General features: G+C 34.3%; 1 protein-coding gene across 1 annotated transcript in view; it reads right to left on the bottom strand.

The window, feature by feature from the left end:
- BFSP1 (beaded filament structural protein 1) overlaps positions 1-22,547 on the bottom strand; it is a 56,315-nt gene that overhangs the window by 17,135 nt on the left and 16,633 nt on the right. The window contains exons 3-5 of the mRNA XM_051975891.1: positions 20,700-20,795; positions 19,012-19,104; positions 4,983-5,090 (exon numbers count right to left, since the gene is read on the bottom strand). Coding sequence (XP_051831851.1) covers positions 4,983-5,090; positions 19,012-19,104; positions 20,700-20,795 — 297 coding nt within the window. The remainder of the gene's footprint in view (positions 1-4,982; positions 5,091-19,011; positions 19,105-20,699; positions 20,796-22,547) is intronic.

Here is a 22,547-nt window from a genome sequence, read left to right as displayed (position 1 = left end):
AATACAGGAAATAATGAACATAGATATCTAGGGTTTGATAAATGTAAAAATCTCAGATAAAAAAAAAAAAGAACTCACTATTTGACAAAAACTGTTTAAAAAACTGGAAAGCAATTTGACAGAAATGAAGTATAGAATAATATCGCATACCATATACTGAGGGAAGGCCAAAATGGGTACATGATTTAGACATAAAGGATGATATCATAAGCAAATTAGGGGAGCATGGAAGAGTTTATCTCTCAGATCTATGAATAAGGAAAGAATTTCTAACCAAACAAGAGGCAGAATTACAAGATGTAAAAATGAATAATTTTAATTACATTAAACTAAAAGGATTTTGCACAAACAAAGCCAACATGGCCAAGATTAGAAGGAAAGAAAAAAACTGTCCAAGAAGGAATTTACATTAAGTCTCTCTGATAAAGGCCTCACTTTTCAAATATTTAGATAACCAGGTCAAATTAATATGGATATGAATAATTCCTCAATTAATATTTGATCAAAGAATATGAAGTCACTTTTCCGATGAAGAAATCAAATGTTCTAAAACACTATTGATTAGAGAAATGTAAATCAAAACAACTCTGAAGTACCATTTCATACCTATCAGTTTGGATAATGTGACAAAAAAAGGAAAATAACAAATTTTAGAGATCAGATGGGAAAAGACATGCATTAATGTGCTGTTGGTAGAATTGTCAATTAATCCAACCGTTCTGGAAAGCAATTTGGAACTATGTTTAAAAAGCTATAAAATTGTATATATAGTCTTTGACCAATCAATACTAAGTCTGTATTTCAAAGAATTAAAAGAAAAAAAGAAAAGAAAAAGGACCTATACCTGATTGTCTCAAAGAGGTATAATAATATGAACACATTTTGTAAAAAAGGTAATTCCTTTTGCAGAGATGAGAAGTCCACAAACATTGTACAGTATATATATTTTCAGACCTTTTTTGATATATTGATGTGTATGCTGATTTTTATTTATTCTGCTTTTGTTTTAAATCTTTAAAAGTACTATTCATTATATGAATAGGCTCTATAGCAGGGAGAGGGAGAGAGTAACTGAAGAAATTATGGGGATACAAAAAAAATTTTTAATAAAATAAACAATATTTTTCTCTTCAAGTATTTTGGTGGGAAATCAGGCAACTTAAAGTTTCAGGTGTCAGCTTTAGTAGGACTTAGAAGCACCTGCTGGAAGAAAGCAATGGAAAATAAAGGAAAAGAAAAAATCATAAAAATGAACTGGATAAACTCACCCATAATTGGAAGATGATAGCACTATGTTCTTTACAAAAACACATTTAAGACATAAATATTCAAATAAAAGTCTAGAACAAAATCTAGTATGTTGCAGTTGAAATAAAGAATCCAGAACTCTGATCAATTCAATAACCAGCAATGATTTTTCAGAATACCAATAATAAAGCATGCTATTTTTCTCCTGAGAGAGAAGTGAGCAGAATACAGAATGAAACATGCAGTTTGGGACATGGGCAATGGGAGAATTTGTCTTTTTGATTATGCATGTGATTTATAAGCAGAAGGGTCCTAAAGACAGATTTAGCTTAAATTTTCAGTGTAAGCACTTACACCTCAAAAATTAGCAAGTACTCCATATCAGGGCTTGATTTATCATTTTGCTTACCATCTAGATTTAATAAAATGATGGAGAAAATGTTAATAATTCATATTAAGCTTAAACAGATGGTTGTATGTACTTTTGGGAGGGAGTCAGCTGTTAAACATTTAACTCTGCACCCCTGTTTACAAAAGTTTTGTTTTTCTTTTTTTTTCGGGGAGGGGGGGGAGTGGGGAGGGCTAGACGAGGCAGAAGAAAAATGCTTAATAACTGGTTAAAATAAATATTAAAAAAAAAAGTTAACTTTAAAAAAAAAAAAAACTCTTGCTGAAAGGAAGCATTGACCAACCTTGGTCCTTGAAAGTAAATAAGGGAATATGCATTTTCCTTTTCTCTGGAGAAGATAGGGGATTCTGGGAACAGAATATTAGGTTTCCATGATGTATGTGGGAATAAATTTGGTTATTTTCCAATTAATTTTTCTTAACTGTTTTAATTGTTTATAAAGGGAACTTCTATGACTAATAGGAGGGGATATTGGGAACTGACTTCAGTATTTAAAAAATGTTTTTAGATGCTAGGTTTGTGGATCAGAAAGCCTAGGTACAAATCCTTTTTCTTTTCTTCATTTTCCAACTAATTGCCATCTCTTCTTCCCTTATGGATACACACCTTTGTATTTCTCTCCCCTCCTTTTCAACTTCCTTCTTCCCTCTTTAAAAAGTAAGTTCCTTAAGGGAAAGAACTGTCTTGGTTTTTGGGTTTTTTTGTTTTTGTTTTTGTTTTTTGGTATTTCAAACCCCAGCATTTAACAAGGTGTCTGGCCCATATTGGGCCCTTAATAGTATTCATTGACTGACTTACAATGTGACCTTAGGTGAAAAGTCTTTTTAACATCTCTGGGACTCACTTTCCTTTTTATTCCAACAATTTTTTTAAAATTAACATTCATTTTTATATCACTCTCTCACTTTTCCCCCACAGCTGAAAAAAATAAAAGCAAAATTCTTGAAACAAAACAAAGTAAAACAAATTTCCACATTGGCCCTATCCTGAAAAACTGTTATACTGTACATATTTAATCCATCACCTCTTCTGCAGAAGGTGAGAAGCACACTTCATCACTGGTGATCTAAAATTATTATTGCTCACTGGATTATTCAGAATGCTTAAACCTCTTGATGTTGTTCATGTTTACAATGTTGTTTTAAAAAATGAGCAGGATGGGGACTAAATGACTTCTTAGATCCACATCTAAATCTATAAAATATTACATTCTTCATTAATATGTAGTTTTGCTGAACCCTACCACAAGGTGGCGCCAAATCATTTTATTGAAAAATTATTTATGAGCGATTTGATACAACATTTCAATCCAGGCTAATGACTTAACTACAGTATCAGTTGCCTCAAACTGAGTTTTTTCTTCCAAAGTGTAACTTCTCTGATACAGAATCCACCAGATAGTGCTATTTTGGTAGGAAAATATTCATTATCCTCCTTAGTTTTGCATCTTTTCTAAGTTCTACTCAATTTCTGTCAGATTTTGGTCCTCTTTCTTCATTGATTCCTTTGCCTTTTTTAAAAAGCCATGGAGAGCTAATCATTTATACATATATGTATCTATGTGTGTACACATACACAAGTATATATATTTTATGTGTATATATACATATATAGTTCATAATATGGGAAACATAGTACACATAATTCCATAAATCTCATAAAGATTCAATAATTCATATATATGTATATACATACATATATATATATATATATATCTCATTAAAATTGTGATGACACTATATCTCCTCCTGAAAGAAACAATATTGGATGTATATTTGCATCGTCTTAATGCCATTAATATAATTTTTTTTGTAGAGGTACTGACCCGGCCTACATAAGCAGCAACATTACTATCTATGGTCAAGATTGAGGTTGCCCTACATTAACTGAGTTCCCTTCCCACTCTGAGATTCTATAATTCTTTCTCGGTGATAGCTAATCCATAGACAAAAGCAGACCTATTCACATGATGATAAAAATGAAACTTTCCCAGAAAGTAATTCTTTTCCTCTTTGTTGTTGTTCAGTTATTTCCAATTCTTTGTGACCCCATTTTGTATTTTCTTCTCAAAGATATTGCAGTAGTTTCCCATTTCCTTCTCCAGTTTATTTTACAGATGAGGAAACTGAAGCAAACAGTTAAGTGACTTGCCCAGAGTCTCACAGCTCTAAGTATCTGAAGCCACATTTGAACTCAGGTCTTCTTAGCTCCAGGCCCAGAATTCTACCCACTATGCCATCTAGTACCCCTAGACTTTCTTCTTCTCCTCATCCCCATCCTGTTTCTAATCCTTCCACAGGATGAAATGGCTTTCCTATTCATGATTTAATCATACTCTTTTTTTTTTAATAAAGCTTTTTATTTTTCAAAACACATGAATGGACAATTCTTCAACATTAGATCTTGCAAAATCTTGTGTTCCAATTTTCCTCCCCTTTCCCTACCTCTTCCCCTAGATGGCAAGTAGTCCAATATATGTTAAACATGGTAGAAATATATGGATTTAATCATAGTCTTAAAGAGACCTTGAAGGGGAAAAAAATTCTCTGATACGGTTTCTGTATTTTTACTGAATTTAATTTTGAGGTAGTTTGTAACACAGTGGATAGAGTGTTGGACCTGGAATCAGAAAGACCTGAAGCTTAACTAGCTGTGTGATTCTAGATAAAGCACTTTACTTCTGCTTGTCTCAGTTTTTCCACCTGTAAAATGGAAGCAGCACCTACTTTTTAGGATTTTGTGAGGATCAAATGATATGTTTATACAAGCACTTTAGCACAGTGCCCTGCACATAGTAGGCACTATATAAATGTTTATTCTCTTCTCTTCTCTTCCTTTATGGAGGTGACAACGTACTCAGCCATTGTAACTTATAGTGTTGGTTTTAACACTGGGCATGAAAATAGGAAAAACAAAAGCAGAGGTAGAAACTGGGGGCTGCAGGATCAGGGTGAAGGTGGGATAAACATGATGGCAAAAAAGAAAAAACGATGCAGGCTAAAGTTAATAATTCTTCGTTTTCCCAAACAAATTTGATTCCCAAGTAAGTTCACACTTAGTTTGTTTTAATCAAACTTATGGCTTGAAAAGAAGATAGGCATAATTATGTTTTCTGAACTTGGTGTTCCCATAAGGAAAGAATAGAGCATGCAGAGAGAAAATGAAATGTTGGGTGAAAATCAAGACTTAGACACTTTCTCTTAATCTTGACAGTCTAAAGAAACATGGGGAACATTGGTGCATCACATTGCAATTTAATGTTGTTGCAAGTGTCAGAGTAGCAAAAGGGGGCCCTAATGTCTCTGGGGACAAGAAGGAAAGATACCTCAGCCTGCAGCTTGGATTTCTGCATCTGTAACTGGGCCAGGATACCTTTGTACTCTTCAAGTTGACTCTGAAGAATGGGAACTCTCCTTTCAGCTATGAGCTTCTCCTGGAACAAAATAAGAAAAAGTTTGCTGTTTATAACATACTCTCAGAATTTGAAAATTAAATTCCAAATGCAACAGGCAAGGATTTGGGGAGTAGGGACAGAATGGGAAGAGGTGGTCCAAGAGAGAAGTTAAATTAAATTTAGTCAATAATAATAAACATTGTTATGTAACCACTAAATGCCAAGATACACTTGCTAAGTGCCGAGGATTGGAAAAAAAAAAAAAAAAAACAGGCAAGTTATTTAATCTCAGTTACCTCACAAAATTTTAAAAAAAAAGTAATGTACAAACAAAATATATCAAATCCTATTTCTAGAAATCAGAGTTCATATTATGGCTGTTTGAGTATCAATATTATTGGAATTTTATTGAATTCAATTCTCCTATATATTTCACTTATATAAATTTGAAGGAGTAGCATAAATACAAGTGCAAGCAAAAAATGGGAAGAATTCTTCTCCATTTTGCACAAAGAATTTCTTAACCTGGGATATGTGGATACCAAAAAGGTCTATGGATAAATTTCAGAGGTTTGATGAACTAAGAAGGAAAAACACATCTTTATTTCCACTAATTTCTAACTAAATATCCTTTAATTATCAATTTTTAACAAAAAAAAACTGAGAAGGTTTTACTAGTCTGTTAAAGGGGTTTATGACACATACAAAAATTAAGAACTTCTGCTTTCTTCAGGGACATCTACCTGGCACAGTAGGTAGAACCCTGGACCTGAAGTCAGAAAGAAGAATTCAAATCCAACCTCTCACACTTATTAACTGTGTAACACTAAGCAAGTCACTTAGCCTCTAACTACCTCAGTTTTCTTACCTCTTTCCTAATATTTATAATATTGAGATAATTGAGATAATTAAAATGAGATAATATTTATAAAGCACTTAGCTCATTGCCTGACACATACTAGATGATTAATAAATGCTTATTTCCATCCTATTCCCTGCTATAATCACAATCTAATTAAGAAATAAAATTATAGAAGGTATTCTATGTGAGAAATCCCCAGTGCCTGGTTGGTGTATGTATTTTCTGGACAGAACAATCTAACACATCTACTATTTTCCTCATTTCATGACCAGTAACCATCTTTGCATTATTAATGTGCCTGAATTTAAACTATTTATTCTAAAATAAGAAGAGAAGAAGATGAAGAATAGTTCTATATCTCAGTTCAGTAGTCAATCAACTTTAAATTCCTCTCCCTTTTTCCCACCTCCAAAAACCAAACCACTGGAAATCCATTTAGACTTCTAAACCACTCACTAAAATAAAGTAATAGAACAAAGAATACAATTATCCAGACATCTGCTTTAGTGCTATGCCAAGAGTCATTATGGCTCCTGATACTACCTGACATCTTACTTTCAAAAGCAGAACAACGAATAATTTCTTAATTTGCCTTCATTATTTTTTCATTCTTGAAAATGTAAAAGAACCATGATGAGAAAATTTTATTCTGGATCAGATTTTTATCAATAAGGAAAATTCATAGGCAACATCACACTGTATTAGCTCTTGACTCAGAGGCTCTGAGTTCAAATTCTAATACTACCTGTATAAATGGGAGCAAATCATTAACTGCTCCAAGACTCAGTTTTCTCATCTGTAAAATAGGAATGTAATGGTCTCTGACCTAGGTTTCCAGACCTATAATCCTAGGAACACCATTAACAAAAAAAAAATAGATGCTTGGGGACAGAAAGGGATATGGAGGACTATATTTTGGAAGATACATTTTGGTTAATGTAAACAAAAACTTGATAAGCATTAGAACTGTCCCAAAATGAAATGGCCTTCCTAAGGAGTCAGTTTCTTCTTCCTGGACTTCATGAAGAGGAGAATGGATGGTCACTTGAAATGTTATAGAGGGTAAGAAATATTTTAGGTAAGGAATTAGACTAAATGAACTCTGACCCATTTCAACTCTGTACTTTTCTGAAAAAATGACAGAGCAAGGAGCTTAGAGTCACGACCACCTGCATTTGTATTCCACTTCTGCCATTAGTTATATGACCCTAAACAAATCACTTAAAATATTCTATTTGCACAGTACCTGATATGTAGTGGATGCAATATAAATGCTTATTCTTTTCCTTTCCCTTCCCTTTTCTCTGTGTCCAAAGCAATTCCCTGGGATTAAATTAGTCAAGTTATAGAGAGATTGTGATCTGCAAACTGATAGAGGAATTTCAATACAATTCAATTCAACAAGTATATGTTAATAAGTACATACTAAATGTAAAGCACTGTGCTGGGAACTAGAGATAGAAAGACAAAAATGGCAGTTCCTATCCTCAGGAAGGAATGCAACATGTAAACATATAAGTAAATACAGGGTCATCTAAAGAGGGGGAAAGTTTTAACGACTAATGGGATGAGGAAAAGTTTCCTAAAGTTAAGGATTCTTAGAGGTAGAAGTACAGATGAAATAAAATCTAACATTTGCAATCTATACAAAGATACAAAGGACAGCTACAGAATGTCAAGTTCTGGGAACAGCAAGGCTAGTTTGGGTGGAATGGGAGTGGGATGGTATATATCTAGAAAAGTAGCTTTGAGCCAAATTGTTCCAGGGCTTTAAATTTCAAGTTAATGAATTATATTTTTTTCTGGAGCCAATTAGGATTCACTAGAGATTTTTGAGCAGAGTTGTTGCATAGTCAGAACTGTCAGGAAAATGGTTTTAGCAATTGTATGGAGGATGGATCGGAGAAGAGAGGAAAGTGGAGAAAGGAAGATAGCCATGAAATCAGGGAATCTTAATTTTAACAATTTGCATATAGGCCTCTAACCTCAAGCTGATCTACCAATTGTTGGCTTTTCTCACAACAATCCCATGAGGAAATTTAGTATAAGATCAAAAAATCCTTCATTCAACAGTGAGAGAGAGAATATTGTGCTTGGTTGACACCAGAGGAAACAAAGATGAATAAGAAATTCTTTCTTCTCAAATCTAATATAGAAGATATAACCCTTAATACAAATAACTATAATAGAAAACTAAATATGATGAGCATATTAGAAAGATATAAATAAGGTGCTGAGGGTGGGAGAAAAGTCATTTCTGATGGACAATTATAATAATTATTATTATTAATGATTATAATTATTATTTGTAATTATTATAATTATACTTCACATATATAAAGTAAGATTTCATGGATAAGGTGGTATGTAAGCAGGGTTTTCCAATATAGTTCTACCTCTTGTTATTGTTCATTTGTTCCCGCTATGTCCAACTCTTTATGACCCTTGTTTGGAGTTTTCTTTGCAAAGATATTAGAGTGGTCTGCCATTTCCTTTCCAATTCATTTTACAGAGAAAGAAACTGAGGCAAACAGGGCTAAGTGACTTGCCCAGAGTCACACAGCTAATAAGTATCTGAGGCCAGATTTCAGCTCAGGAAGTTGAGTCTTTCTGCCTAATCTACTGCCCCACCTAGGTGCCCTTAGGTCTGTCTCTACCACTAACTTAGCTGTGCAACCTTAGACCTCTAGATCTCAGCTTCTTCACCTATAAAATGAGGATGTCAGCCTAAGTGAAAAGACCTAGATCTTTTCCAGATTTAACATTCTCTGAGTGTGTGATATAGTATAAAGACTAATTTCTCAACTTATTTATGTTTAGAATAGGCAACTTTATATTGAAACCTGTCAACATTTATGCCTGAGACATAATGTTTCAAAAGGGGTGAAGGTGAGAGGAGAAACACTGGTAAAAAGAGTCCTGACTAGTTATTTATTGAGGGAGTCATTTGTATAGATTTTCATAGAATGCACAATGCTGTATTTTCTGATATATTTAGGGCTTTCTTTTAAGTTATTTAGCTATTTTTAAATTTAGAAGTGAAGATTTATTTGGCATCTGTCAAGTTCTCTTCTTCTTCTTGCCATTTTTCAGTATATTTCCAAAGCCTAAATGCACAAGAAAAATACATAATTGATGCATTAATGTTTCAAAGGATCCATACATCATGGGGATGATCTGGGAAGTACTTATTCAAACCAATGACTGTCCCAATCAATTTGAAAAGTGGCAAGGGGAGGAATCTTGTCACAAAGGCTCAGGTAAAGCAAATCCTAAGGAATGAATGGGGATTATTTATCCAACAATCCACCAATATGTTTTTATTTTCAGAGGAGAGTCTAATGAACTAGTTGAGTGATTTACATTGCTTTATTTTTTCATGGATTCCAAAGAATCTTTTGCATCTTATTACACATTTTCTCCAGTGGGAATTACTAAAGGTTGTCCCACACTTAAAACACATATATTATGCACTTTATGCCTATTTGGAACTTGGCAACCATTACCAACATGTGAGTCAGTTTAAACACAAGCCATACCTAATCAGCAGATTTTCCCTGGAGTAAAAACCCAGAGTAAGGGCACAGAATCAAAGAGATGCTCAGAGATCTATAGGAGTCAGGTCCCCAGGACTAGGTCTTGTCTTTGTGAGCCCAAAGTCCACTGGCCACAGATAAAACACATAAGTCAGTAACCTAACAATATTTATTAAGAGCCTTATATGCCAAAGGCACAGAAATTTAAAACAGTTCCTATTGTCCACAGAGGTTGCCAACTATCTAATTGATCATACTTAAACCACCCAGCTTTTGAGTTTAGTGTCTCTGCTCTGGGAGTGAAATGTCATTAATTGGGGAGTACAAACTCACCTCTCATTTAATCTGTTGGCCCTAGACCAAGTTTCATACAGCATTGGAGACTATTAACTCAGTAATATCATCCCCTGAAAAGGGCTTGTCAAATGGCTGCTCTATGGTTCCACTCACTATCCTTGTGACTACCTAGTGCAAAACTTCCCCTACATATGCTAGATAAATGCTTTTTCATTCATTCATCATAGATCTATACACAGCATTGCCATAAACTAATTAGCTTTTGGAGCAGATAGTTATAATAGAAAGAGCATCAACTCTAAAATCAAGAGGACCTGAGTTTAAATCCAGCCTCAGATACTTCCTAGTTGTGTGACCCTGGACAAGTCCCTTAACCCTGTTTTCTTCATCTATAAAATGAGCTGGAGGAGGGAATGGCAAACCATTGCAGTATCTTTGCCCAGAAAACCCCAAATGATATCACAGATACTATTTGAAATTGAAATAATTACACAATAACAATTTGTAGCTTCATCTGTGGATAGTTGAAAAAAATTTTTCTAGGATAATATGCTACATGAATGAACAACCTGAGAACAAAGAACTAGCTTCTATGATTTAAAAAAAAAAAAAGTAGGTCATTTATACATCTACTAATACTCTATAAATTCACTAAAATTTACAAAATAAGGCTAGGATAGGCTCTAAATTATTATAATTTGAAATCAGTTCAGTTAAAAGGAATAGTTTAAGAGTACTTAAATATGAACTCTGATATAAATTAGTACAAAATGGAAAAGAAAACTCAAGTTCAAATTTTTCAAAATTAGAACTGAAATGCTTGGAAAGGGAAACCCTGAGGGAGAAAATTAGATTTTAGCATTCACACTCAAGAGGAACTGTTTAAAGCAGTTGGATCAAACCTCAATTATATTAATCAAAGAGAACAGTTAGGGGGTGGAACTTGGAATGCTGAAAAGTGGGCTGCAGGACAGTAATTTCACTGTGAAGGCTAAAAATGTCTCTCCTCTCTTTCCTCCCTCTCCCCTCCCTCATGGCACAGCTGTTCTTTAACTGAATTTCAACTGCTACACTAAAGAATGTAGTTTGTCATCCATATTAGCAAAATGTAAGACTCCTTTGAATGCAAGGATTTGGCACAAAAAAAATAAAACAGATGACACCATCTAGCAGATGTGAAATCTTAAGCCAGTCCTGCAAATAAATATGAAATATTGTTATCTCAGCAAAATATTTACCAGTCTATTTTGCCCCCTATAGAAGGAATAAGGGGAGTTGTGAAGAGGAAAAGAAAATTAGCATTCCTCTCAAATTCTAATTAAGCCATTATGATTTTTGCTGGAATAGTTGAACTTTTATAAGTTGTTTACATATATATGTGTAAACAACTTATAAAAGTATATGTGTGTGTGTGTGTGTGTGTGTGTTGTGTGAAATGGAGAGGAAAATTCCCTGCATAAAAGATAGCATATTAAGAATTTTAAGGATAAACTCTTATTTTACTTCTTAAGCCTTATTTTTTACAGCCTTTATGATAATCACTATCTGTTCCATATAAATTGTAGGTAACGATCTAACATAATAAATAGCACACTATCTTGTAAAATATATTCATAGTTAACACTTTCTTATATTCAAAATAAAAATAAATGTGAATTTATCAGACCTGTTGACCAGATGATACTGATGAGAAATTGCACAAGTCTTTGCACCTATCTACAATTAATAGAAAAAATGTATAGAAGAAAGACAAGATGAAAACTGTAAAACTGACCTTAATGGAACAAACAATCACCAGAATGAGGAAGACAACAGTCTCAATATACTCTGCGAATGAGACTATATCTCAGGTAATTGTTTTTGTTCTGGAACAGCATCTTATGAAAGATATTGAACACATTGCAAACTTGCCAAAAACAGCAACCAAGACGGAAAGGGCCCTCCAAACTACTTTGCACGATGGCCATTTGAAGTTTTGTGATTTGTGAAGTCAGTGACCCTATTGATTGTCATTGATCTCACAACCCAAGCTCTGAGATATAAGCAAAAGTGTGATGGAGCTGCTCAAATAGGTTGTTGAGAAGCAATTGTTTAATTTTCAGTGCTAACACTTACAAATCAATACAAAACACAGCTTGATTTATTGATTTTCTAGATTTTAAAAACTGATGGAAAATATTAATAAAGCATATAAAACTTAAAAGAATGTTGTGTACACATTTTTGATAGCTAATTTTTAAACATTTATCAGCATACTCCTAGATATAAGCATCTGTACCCCCACATATGTTCTTTTCCCATATGGAGAATATAAGTAGTAATATTCTGTACAGATAGCATATGAATAATTTGATCCTCATCCTTGCTTCCAAACTTGGCTATAATTGCTTAGAGAAAGCATAAGGAGCCAGAATACCATATACAGTTTTCTTTGCTTTTGGCCTCAATTCAGACCCGGGATTCTTAGCCTCTATAACTACTATAACACTAGTTATTTTTCTCAAATATACAATCACTACAGGGTCCAAGCTTTTAAACTCTTTCTCAATCCTGTAACACAGGGTCTAGACACATAAGTCAGTGTTATTCAAAGTGTGGTTCAGAGAATCCTGGGGATCTCTGAAACATTTTCAAAAGGTCTACAAATTCAAAATTAGTTTTAATTTCTAATATGACAAATATCTATAAATATAAATATCTATAAATAAATATAAATCAGCATTCTTTGAACAGATTCTCAATAATTTTTTTAATAATTTAGAGATATGGAGAACAAATGTTTGAAAATCACTGGCATAGGTACATTCAGTAGTGTGCCAGTTCATACCAGCTCTTAAGAGCTAACTGTTAAATTTTCAGTGTAAGAATTTATACCTAAGAAACTGGCAAACACGACAAATCAGAGCAAACTGTCAGGCATATGTTCTGAGTTTGTTGGGTTTTCTGGTGTTTTTTTTTTTTTCCCAGAGAGTTGGTTTTTAAACATTTACTATCAAATCCCGAGTTAGAGTCCTCCTGACTCACACTAGACTACAGATCTCAATTTAAGATCTGTGAACTTTCAAAAAAATTTTGATAGCAATATTTCTATCCATACTCTTCCATATCTTATCTAATAGGAACAGCAAGGATACTAAATAGCTGTGGAGGAAGGTGGAGGCAGGGTTGGAGAGCGGTAATTATCAATTGCCACAACTATATCTTCTTGTTGCCTCCCAGACACAGTTCTTTTTCCTTTCCTGAGCAATCTCAAATTCTTTTTTTTAATTTATTTTATTTTTAATTCATGTAATAAAGCAAGCATTTCCATAATATAATTTAATAAAAAAGTGATTGCCCATAAAACTGCAAATCTATCATATATAATTTGCTATTCTTTTTACTTATACAATTAAGTTATCATGTAAATTTCTTCTTTTCCCTTTTTTCCTTCCCTCTCCTCACTCCTCACCCACCCTAGAAATGGCTACCATTAAACACCAAATAGGTGTGTGTGTGTGTGTGTGTGTGTGTATACACACATATATATACATATATATGTATGTATATATGTGTGTGTATATGTATGTACAATTTTATATATATATACTTCTACTTATTAGTTCTTTCTCTGGTTGTAGATAGCATCTTCTTTCATAGGTCTTTTAAAGTTAATTTCAGTATTTATAGTAGTTCTCTGACACAGAGAAGAAGAAAAGATCAATAGGAGGACATGGCAGACATCTTCCAATAGCTGAAGGATTGTTGAGTGAAAGTTGAGTTAGATTTGCTTTGCTTATCCTCACAGGACAGAGTCCAGAGCAATAAATGAAGGCCATAGAGAGGTGGATTTCAGTTTGTTAAGGAAAAAAACTCTCTTCAATAGAGGAAGTGCAAAGGGCCAGCCTGGGATTTTATACAACCAAGGAGAACAGATGCAAAGCCCAGCAGGTATAAAAGCCTAGACTAGCCTAGAGAGCAATTCTCTTCAGGTATGAAATGGACTAGATGACTTTTAAACATCTGCTTGGTGTATATATATATATACACACACACACATACATACATACATACACATAAATACACACACACACACACACACACACACACACACACACACCAAGGCACAGAATGTGGAAAACAGGGTTAAAATGTCATATTTTGGCACAAGGAGATGACAATAATCTCATTTTTATTACAGAGGTCTGATGGCATAAGACCTAAGATTTACATATGACAAGGAATAGTAACGCTTGTTTAAAAGATTAATCTGATAGAAGAGGAATGATTGTTAAAGTATTACTGTCCCAATGGAGAAGTTGTCCAAGGATATGAAAAATAATTTTCAAAGGAAGAATGGCAAACTATAAAAATCTATATGTTTTAATGCTCCAAAACACTAATAAAAGAAATTAAAGCTAAAAAAAATTCTATGGTTTCACCTCATATCCAGCAAACAGGCAAAAATGACAAAAGAGACAAAAAGGCAATATTAGAGGAGTTACAGAAAGACAGACACACTAGTGCATGTTTGGTGGAACTGTGAATATGTACAAGAGTTTTAAAAAACAATTTGGGATTATACAAATAATATAACTAAAAAGTCCACACTCTTTGACTAAGAGATTCCACTGCTAGCAATAAACCCAAAGATGGTCATTGACAAAAAGAAAACCTCTTTCTGCACCAAAATATTTGTAGCAGCACTTTTTCTGTAGTAGCAAAGAACCAAAAACAAAGCTGATATTGGTCAGATGGGGAATGGCTAAATAATTGTGGTATTCAAATGTAATGGAATATTATATTTGTTTATTGTCCTCAACTGCGTTTGACTCTCAATTGTGTCCCCATTTTGTTTTTTCTTGGCACAGATACTGGAGTGGTTTGCCATTTATTTCTCTAGTTCATTTAACATATAAAGAAATAAAAGCACATCAGGTTAAGTGACCTACCCAGAGTCTCACAACTAATAAATATCTGAGTCTGAATTTGAACTCGGGTCTTACTGATTCCAAGACCAATGGTCTATCCATTGCACCACCTAGCTGCCCTAATGGAATATTAAAATAGCAAATACGATCAATACAAAGAAATACAAAAGTATTATATGAACTGATGCAAAATAAAGTGAGCAGAGCCAAGAAAACAATATTCACAATGACTGTAGCAGTATAAAGGAAAAGAACAAAAACCACAAAACCATCAAAACTGATTGTTGTGAAGGTATAAAGAAAAATCTTGGTCCCAAAGGAAAAAATAAGACAAGATATATCCCCACCACCACTTTAGCAAAAATGGGAGTCCTCAGATATGCAACATTACAAATAATATCAGTTATTTTTTTCCAGTATGTTAAATAAGTTTTTCTGAATTTCTTTCTCTTTTTTTTTTCCTTTCTTTAAAAAAAATCTTTGTTATAAAGAAGGGCCTTCTGGGAGGAGGAATAGAGGTATTTTTGGAAATCTTGGCAATACAAAAACAAAAGATATCAATGAAATATTTTTTTAAATAGTATTGGGGCAACTAAGTGACACAGTGGAGAAAATAAACTTTGGAGTCAGAAGGTCCTGAGTTCAAATGTGATTTCAGACACTTCCTAGCTGTGTGGCCCTTGACATAACTCCCATTGCTTCCTTCCACACCCCACTCCCCAAAAAAAAAAAAAAAAAAAAGCAGTATTACATTTGAAATAGACCAGAAATCTAAAATAAAGATAATGTGGGTTAGGATAAAAAAGATGAATAATAGAAATCATGATTTCACTCTATAATCCCTTACCCTATTATTGCTCATATTTGGCCAAGCCCCAATCCCTGATTAAGTCTACCAACAGATTCTTCTATTCCCATTTACCTGTTGCTTAACGTTATCAAAATTACACCCACAGTTGACTGGATCCACTACACATTAGTGTTATATAATCACTTATGAGCACCACCTTATCTGGAGGAAATCCATTTACTTTCCTTTTGATTCTCTAACACAGACACAAAAGTTGTTTTAAAATTTCTCTTATCTCCTTCACCCCCATCACCAGCTCCTCCCTCCCTCTCAGAGAACATCGCTCAAACTTTACTGAGAAAATAAAGGTCAGTGGTCTTATGCTCTTTCTTCTAGTTAAAAAAACCTTTATTAGCATCATTCCCCTTTCATGAAATCTCTTTACCCTTCTTGTGTTCTTGATAACATCTCCAGTGTCCTCCTGAAGATGGCCCTTGCTACAATCCCTCTCATCAATACTCTCTTGCTCTCTCTTTCTTGCTGTCCAAGACACTCCTACTCTTTAAAAAAAAAAAAAAAATCACAAGTTTTATAAGGGTAGATGTTGAAAACTATCTTGCTTCTATTTTTAAAAATAAAAAGCTATTTTTTAAAAAAATCACTTGATCCTATCATCTGCTCGAACTATTGTCCTATTTCTCTTTCTTTCATGACTAAAAACATAGGAAAAATATTTATACTCATTGCCTCTTCTTTTCTTGGGGTAGCTAGGTGGCTCTAGAGTGTGGGGCCACAAGTCAACCATCTTCCTGAGTTCAAATCTGGCCTCAAATCTGGCCCATGTAAACCTGGACAAGTTATTTAACCCTGCTTACCTCAGTTTCTCCGTCTGTTAAATGAACTAGAAAAGGAAATGGCAAACCACTCCAGTATCTGTGTCAAGAAAGCCTCAAATGGGGCCCCAAAGAGTTAGACATAACTGAACTCCTCTTCTCTTACTTGTTTTTCCCCATCTTCATTAAATGAAACTGCTCTCTGCTGTTTTACCAATGACCTCTTAATTACCAAATCTAATGACCTTTTCTTAATCATCAACCTAATAATGACTCTCTCTTCCTACTTACTCTGCTCTCTGGGTTTTCACAACACTGCTTTCTCTGCATTTTCCTTCTATCTGTCTCCTTTATAGGATCATTATCCATATTCCTGCATTTACTGTGAATATACCTCCAAGACTCTAGCCTGATCCATCTTCTCATTTCCATAAATATGGGTTTGATTATCATCTTATACAGATAATTCCCATATTTATACATCCAGCCCTCCCTTTGGAATTCTAGTCCATATTCCTACCACTACCCTCCATCTCCCCACTGCCACAGGAGCTTTCAAGGAGATATCTTATGAGCATCTCAAACTTAAACTATCTAAATTAGAACCCATTATCTTTTCCCTAAAATGCATTTCTCCCCACCAGCTCTTCTAATCCAAAGGAAGTCTAATTATGTCTGAAGCAAAGTACTTAAAAGTATCTTGCTGACAAGTTATTTCTGAGTATGGTGGTGGTAGTGGTGGTGGTGGTGGTGGTGGTAGTGGTAGTAGTAATAGTAGTAGTAGTAGTAGTAGTAGTAGTAGTAGTAGTAGTAGTAGTAGTAGTAGTAGTAGTAGTAGTAGTAGTAATAGTAGTAGTAGTAGTAGTAACAATACAGTATATTGGATTACTTGCCATTTAGGGGAAAGGGTGGAGTAAGGGGATGGGGAATTGGAACACAAGGTTTTGCAAGAGTTAATGTTGAAAAATTATCCATGTGTATGTTTTGAAAATAAAAAAGCTTTAATTTTTTAAAAAAAAGAAAAGTACAAAGATCCAGTGACCATTGTAGAAGAAAGTCACCTGCCTGAGTATAGATAGGAGAGAAGACAAAGAGGAGATGTTTAATAAAATTTTATTGTTTGTAATAAGTTTATATATGTTTGTTTATGATAATAAATTATAAAATTCCTTAATAATAAAAATAGCAGTAATAGTAGCAGTAGTAGTGGTGGTAGTAGTAACAGTAGTGTGGTAATAGTAGTAGTAGTAGTAGTAGTAGGAACAATAATAATAGCAACAGCTAGAATTCATATAGTGCTTTAAGGTTTGCAAAGTACCTTATAAACATTATCTCATTTGATCCTCATAACAACCCTGGGAAACAATTTCTATTATTCTTGCCATTTTATAGAAAGTGGGATTTTTATTTTTAATTTCTCCCTTGAAGGATGTAGGAACCAAAGAAGCAGGCACAGAGCACCTGGGGTCAAAGGGTTCTCTAAAAACCAGATCTGGCTATCTAATTCTTACTAAGAGTCTTTTACAAGTTGAATTTGCTATGGGATTTGGGATCCAGAAAATCCTTAACTCTTCCTTCCTTTAAGTAAGGAAACTCCTGATCCTTCTCGAGGCATACTCCTGGAGGGATGGGGGATGAGGGGCAGAGAAAGAATCAAGGCCCTCCATGAAGTACTAGTCTCCCATTGGGCCTAGAAAGAAAGGAGTAAGGGAAGAAGCAGATGGGATGGTAGCACAGTAAAAGGCCCAAATGGAAAATTAAAGATATAGTTTGAGAAGAAAGAAGGCAAAACCTGGTTATCCATTATAAGTTATATGACTTGCTTAAGGTCACATAGACAGTAAATAAATATCTGAGCTCACATTTGAACTCAGATCTTCCTAATTCCAGTTCTAGAGCTCTGGCCACTCTACTACCTTGTTGTCTCTTATAAATGAGCATCCTCTTCCCATTTTCTCCCTGAAAATCAAAAATGAAACTGCTGATCTGAAATTAGTGTTGATCAGTGAGAAAAAAGTAACCCATGATGTAGAAGCAGCAGGGCTATAGCTATGACTAGCTAGGTAGCACTATGGAGAGAGTGTAGGGCCTGTAACCAGGAAAACCTGGCCTCAGACTTTCTGGCTGTGTGATCCTGGGAAAATCACTTACCCCCATTTGCCTCAGTTTCCTCATCTGAAAAATGAGCTGGACAAGGAGATGGCTGACCCTTCCAGTATGGGTAATATGTGGTACATGGTCTCCACGGATTAGGTCCCTTGGGCATGGGGGGGTCATTAATTTATAAGACGACTAGTAACAATGTGTACTATCAGAAAAAGAGAGGAGACATGATGAAGCAGTGACCTCAGAATCTGAAGACCTAAGTTCAAATCCATTCTCTTCCTAGCTGAATGATCTTGGGGAATTCAATGTCTCCAAGAATCAATTTCCTCATATAAAAAAAGAAGGGGATGGATGAAATCAATCTCTAAATTCTTCTACTCTAGATACAAAGGACTAATACTCATATTATTCTACTCACATAGATATCATGAGGAAATCACCAGAAAGTCCTACAGAAATGTTAGGTGATGAGATAAGGAAACCGAATCTTGTTTCACAAGATTCTTAGGGAAAGCTTTACTTTAGAGCCTAAAAATGCCATCCTGGACATCTGCCAATCACCCTTCAGTTCTCAGAATCCCTCCCTTTGTGGTGGCTGCAACACTAAACTAATCCTGTGGTTTTACCTCATTTATGCCAATGGTAATTGTGGACACCGGAGGAGTGTTCTGTATGATCTGCTGGAGGACACTGACGTAGGTCTGGATTTCCAAGAGATTCTGTTGGAGGAATAGAATATTTTCATTGAAATTCTACATGGCTAAGGTTATGTATGATAATGGGGTTAAGGGACCCTATATCTCTTAATCTGAGTGTTTTCTGCTGCTGTTGATTTTTAAAAATTTAGATTTTTCATTTTCATTTCTCTGAATTTAGATTATTCTGATTTCTCTACTCTGCTTTACAGATGAGACATGGAAAGTTTCTAATTTCAAGTCATTTTTTCCACATAAATAGTATATTTCCTGCTTCCTGATACTCAAGAAATTCAAATTAATTATAATATTAACCTAAGTAATATATAACCATGAAAGTTAATTTGTTGCACCTTACCTTCATACAAATATATATGTATGTATATATATCACTCCAAAGTAAAATAAAAAAGAATTGTGGGTTGTTGACTTATTGTGTTGCCTGGGCCATTGTTTTCCCTTATTAGTACAGAAAATTAAAGTTCATTATAAGAGAGTCATGTTTCATTGTTAAGTTAGACAAGTTCTCATTATTCTATGACAAGTGGTAAGCACTTTAAGAGTAATAATGGAAGTCATGTTGTACAATTAGAAAGAGCAATAGAGTCAGGGAACCTGGGTTCCAATCCTACCTCTGTAGGACTTAGACAAGTCACTCTAGGCCCCTGTTTCCTTATCTGTAAAATGAAGGAGTCAGACTATACAACCTCTAAGATCTCTTCTAGCTCTAAATTCACCCTGTAATCTTCTATCAAGTGCTATTATATGGGAAAAGCAGGACCTAATGAATATGCAACAAAAGGGTAGGCTGCCAGGCATGCTATTAAAGAAATGTCCAAATACCATCTATGGTCCCTCATCCAAACTTGCGAATGACCCAAATCAATGAGCAAATGCAGGAGTCATCCACCTACGATCTGAGGGTGAGGAGAGTAAAGAATGCCCCTACTGATCCAGATGGTCCTCCCATTCCACTCCTAAAAGTAGCTTTGGGTCACTTCTGGGTCACCCAACCTACTACCTATTAGATTTCCCAAGCAATCAAGGCTAGGAGCAAAATATGGAGAAGAAATGGAGCATCTAAAGATGGGTTGAGGGAATGGGCAAATATTATACAATAAAGGGGGAAAACAAAATGAAAAATATAAGGAGAGCAAATTATCATCAAGCATTTTCCATGTGAAGAATACAGAATTATCTGATAATCATAGTAAAACCAATGAAATGATGAAGGGGATAAAGAGATATGACATTAGTCTCCACACACATCAGTTCATTGTCAACACATAGAGAGAGACACTAACATTCATTGTTTCCTTAACCAGTTACACTTCAAGATAGATTGCACAAAAACCTAAATTCAGTAACTATAATTGGTTTCTTTGAATACCTAACTACCATCAGATTATAATAACTCTTTGTCACAGTGATCAAGTAGTATGGAACTTCCTCCCCTACCTGGAAAATATTCAGTGAGTGTTGTTGATCAACTAGCTGACCACATAAATTTTCTTAGACAAAAAGAAAGGCAATTTGGTTTTTGATCCCTTTGAAATTTATTTGGACTTATCTGTCTGACTAAAGACATGGGAGAATGTTTTAGGAAATAATTCAGTTACCTTCTTGTACCTGTCCTTAGCTGCACTGATGTCATCCTGTAGAAACTGGGATTCGATCTGAAGCTCCAGATTATGCAGCAAAGCTTCATCTGCTTCCTGAAATACCAAAATGGGAAAAATTTCACAATGGTCTCCCTAATTCAGAAGATGGAGGTAGCCTTTCAAATTCAAAGAGCTTTACATGTATAAGGATTAGTACAAAATTTAGCATTATAAGTTAAATCCACCGTGATCATTAACAATAATATTGAGCTTTTTTAAACTTTCAAAGTATTTCCCTTATATTATTTCATTTGAACCTTATAACAATCCATTGAGGTAAGTGCTACAAATGTTACTATCCCTATTTACAGATAAGAAAACTGAGGTTCAAAGAGATTTAAATAAATTTTCCCATGAACATACTAACTTTGTCAAAGTACCATAATAATTTCTTTTTTTTTTTTTTACCATAATAATTTCTAAAAGGAAATGATGCTATAGATTTTGGCAAAAGGATTAAAACTTGTCAAAGTAATCATCTTAATCAGGAGAGATCCAATGCCTTCATAATTCTAAATCCTGTGCTTTCAAATAAATTTCATTCAACAAACATTTATTAACAGTTTATTTTGTACAATGTACTGTAGTAGGCACTGCGGTGACAACGGCAAAACAAATGAAATAGCCTTGTCCTCAAGAAGCTTAATGCTAATTGAAGGTTCTAACACACCTACACAAATAAATCAATATTGAGAACATTCAAATTACCTTAATAAATTACCTTAATAAAATTAGCAGGAGAGTGCTAATTACTAAGAGAATCAGAAAGAACCTTATTTAGATTCTTGAGATTCTTTGAAGAATGCAAAGAGTACTGGTTACTCCAGAGCACAGGTACATAAAAGTTATAAGCATTCTCACCTATTCAACCCAAGAGGTGAATGTCTACCTTAAATTTCTTGGCCCCAGTCACAGAGAGCAAATGGCTTAATCTCTCAGTCTAAGAAATAGAATCCATGGAGAGTAAATTATACAGCCTTTATTTCACTCTCAGAAAATACTCACAATAACTCATAAAGAATCATTGCAAGCTACACCCAAAGAAAGAACACTGGGAAACAAAGGTGAACTATTTGCATTTTTGTTTTTCTTCCTGGGTTATTTTTACCTTCTGAATCCAATTCTCCCTGTGCAACAAGAGAACTGTTCGATTCTGCAAATATATATTCTATGTAGGATATATTGCGACATATCTAATATATATAGGACTGCTTGCCATCTGGGGGAGGGGGTGGAGGGAGGGAGGGGAAAAATCGGAACAGAAGCGAGTGCAAGGGATAATGTTGTAAAAAAAAATTACCCTGGCATGAGTTCTGTCAATAAAAAGTTATTACAAAATTAAATTTAATTTAATTTAAAAAAAAAAGAATCATTGCAATTTTCTTCACACTCCATTGAATCCCCCATTTCTACTGGATTCCAAAAGACGAAAAGATTCACTGATAACACCCTGGGCCTGGATTCTCTTCAAAAAAGGAAGAAATTTGGAGATGCTAAGGAAAATCCTCAACATTTGACCTAATGTCTGGAAAATAGCAAGGGCTTAATAAGTGCTTGTCAAGCGATTGATAGATTGATTTTGGAGCAGGGGGAAAAACAGATGGTGAGGAGAATAAAAACAATGCAGATATGTATATATATATATATATATATATATATATATACATATGTATGTATATATTAAAATGAATATATATATATATACTTTATTTGAATGTTTTAATTGAATGGAAAGAAATAAGATGGCACCTTCCTTAGAGACTGACTACATGGCAAGAAACACACTAGATAACAGTCTACGGGACA

This window comes from Antechinus flavipes, chromosome 2 (genome assembly GCF_016432865.1).
Source record: "Antechinus flavipes isolate AdamAnt ecotype Samford, QLD, Australia chromosome 2, AdamAnt_v2, whole genome shotgun sequence".
In the NCBI taxonomy this organism is placed as follows: domain Eukaryota; kingdom Metazoa; phylum Chordata; class Mammalia; order Dasyuromorphia; family Dasyuridae; genus Antechinus; species Antechinus flavipes.
Note: the sequence above shows the minus strand (reverse complement) of the source record. Positions and strands in the feature narration are given on the sequence as shown.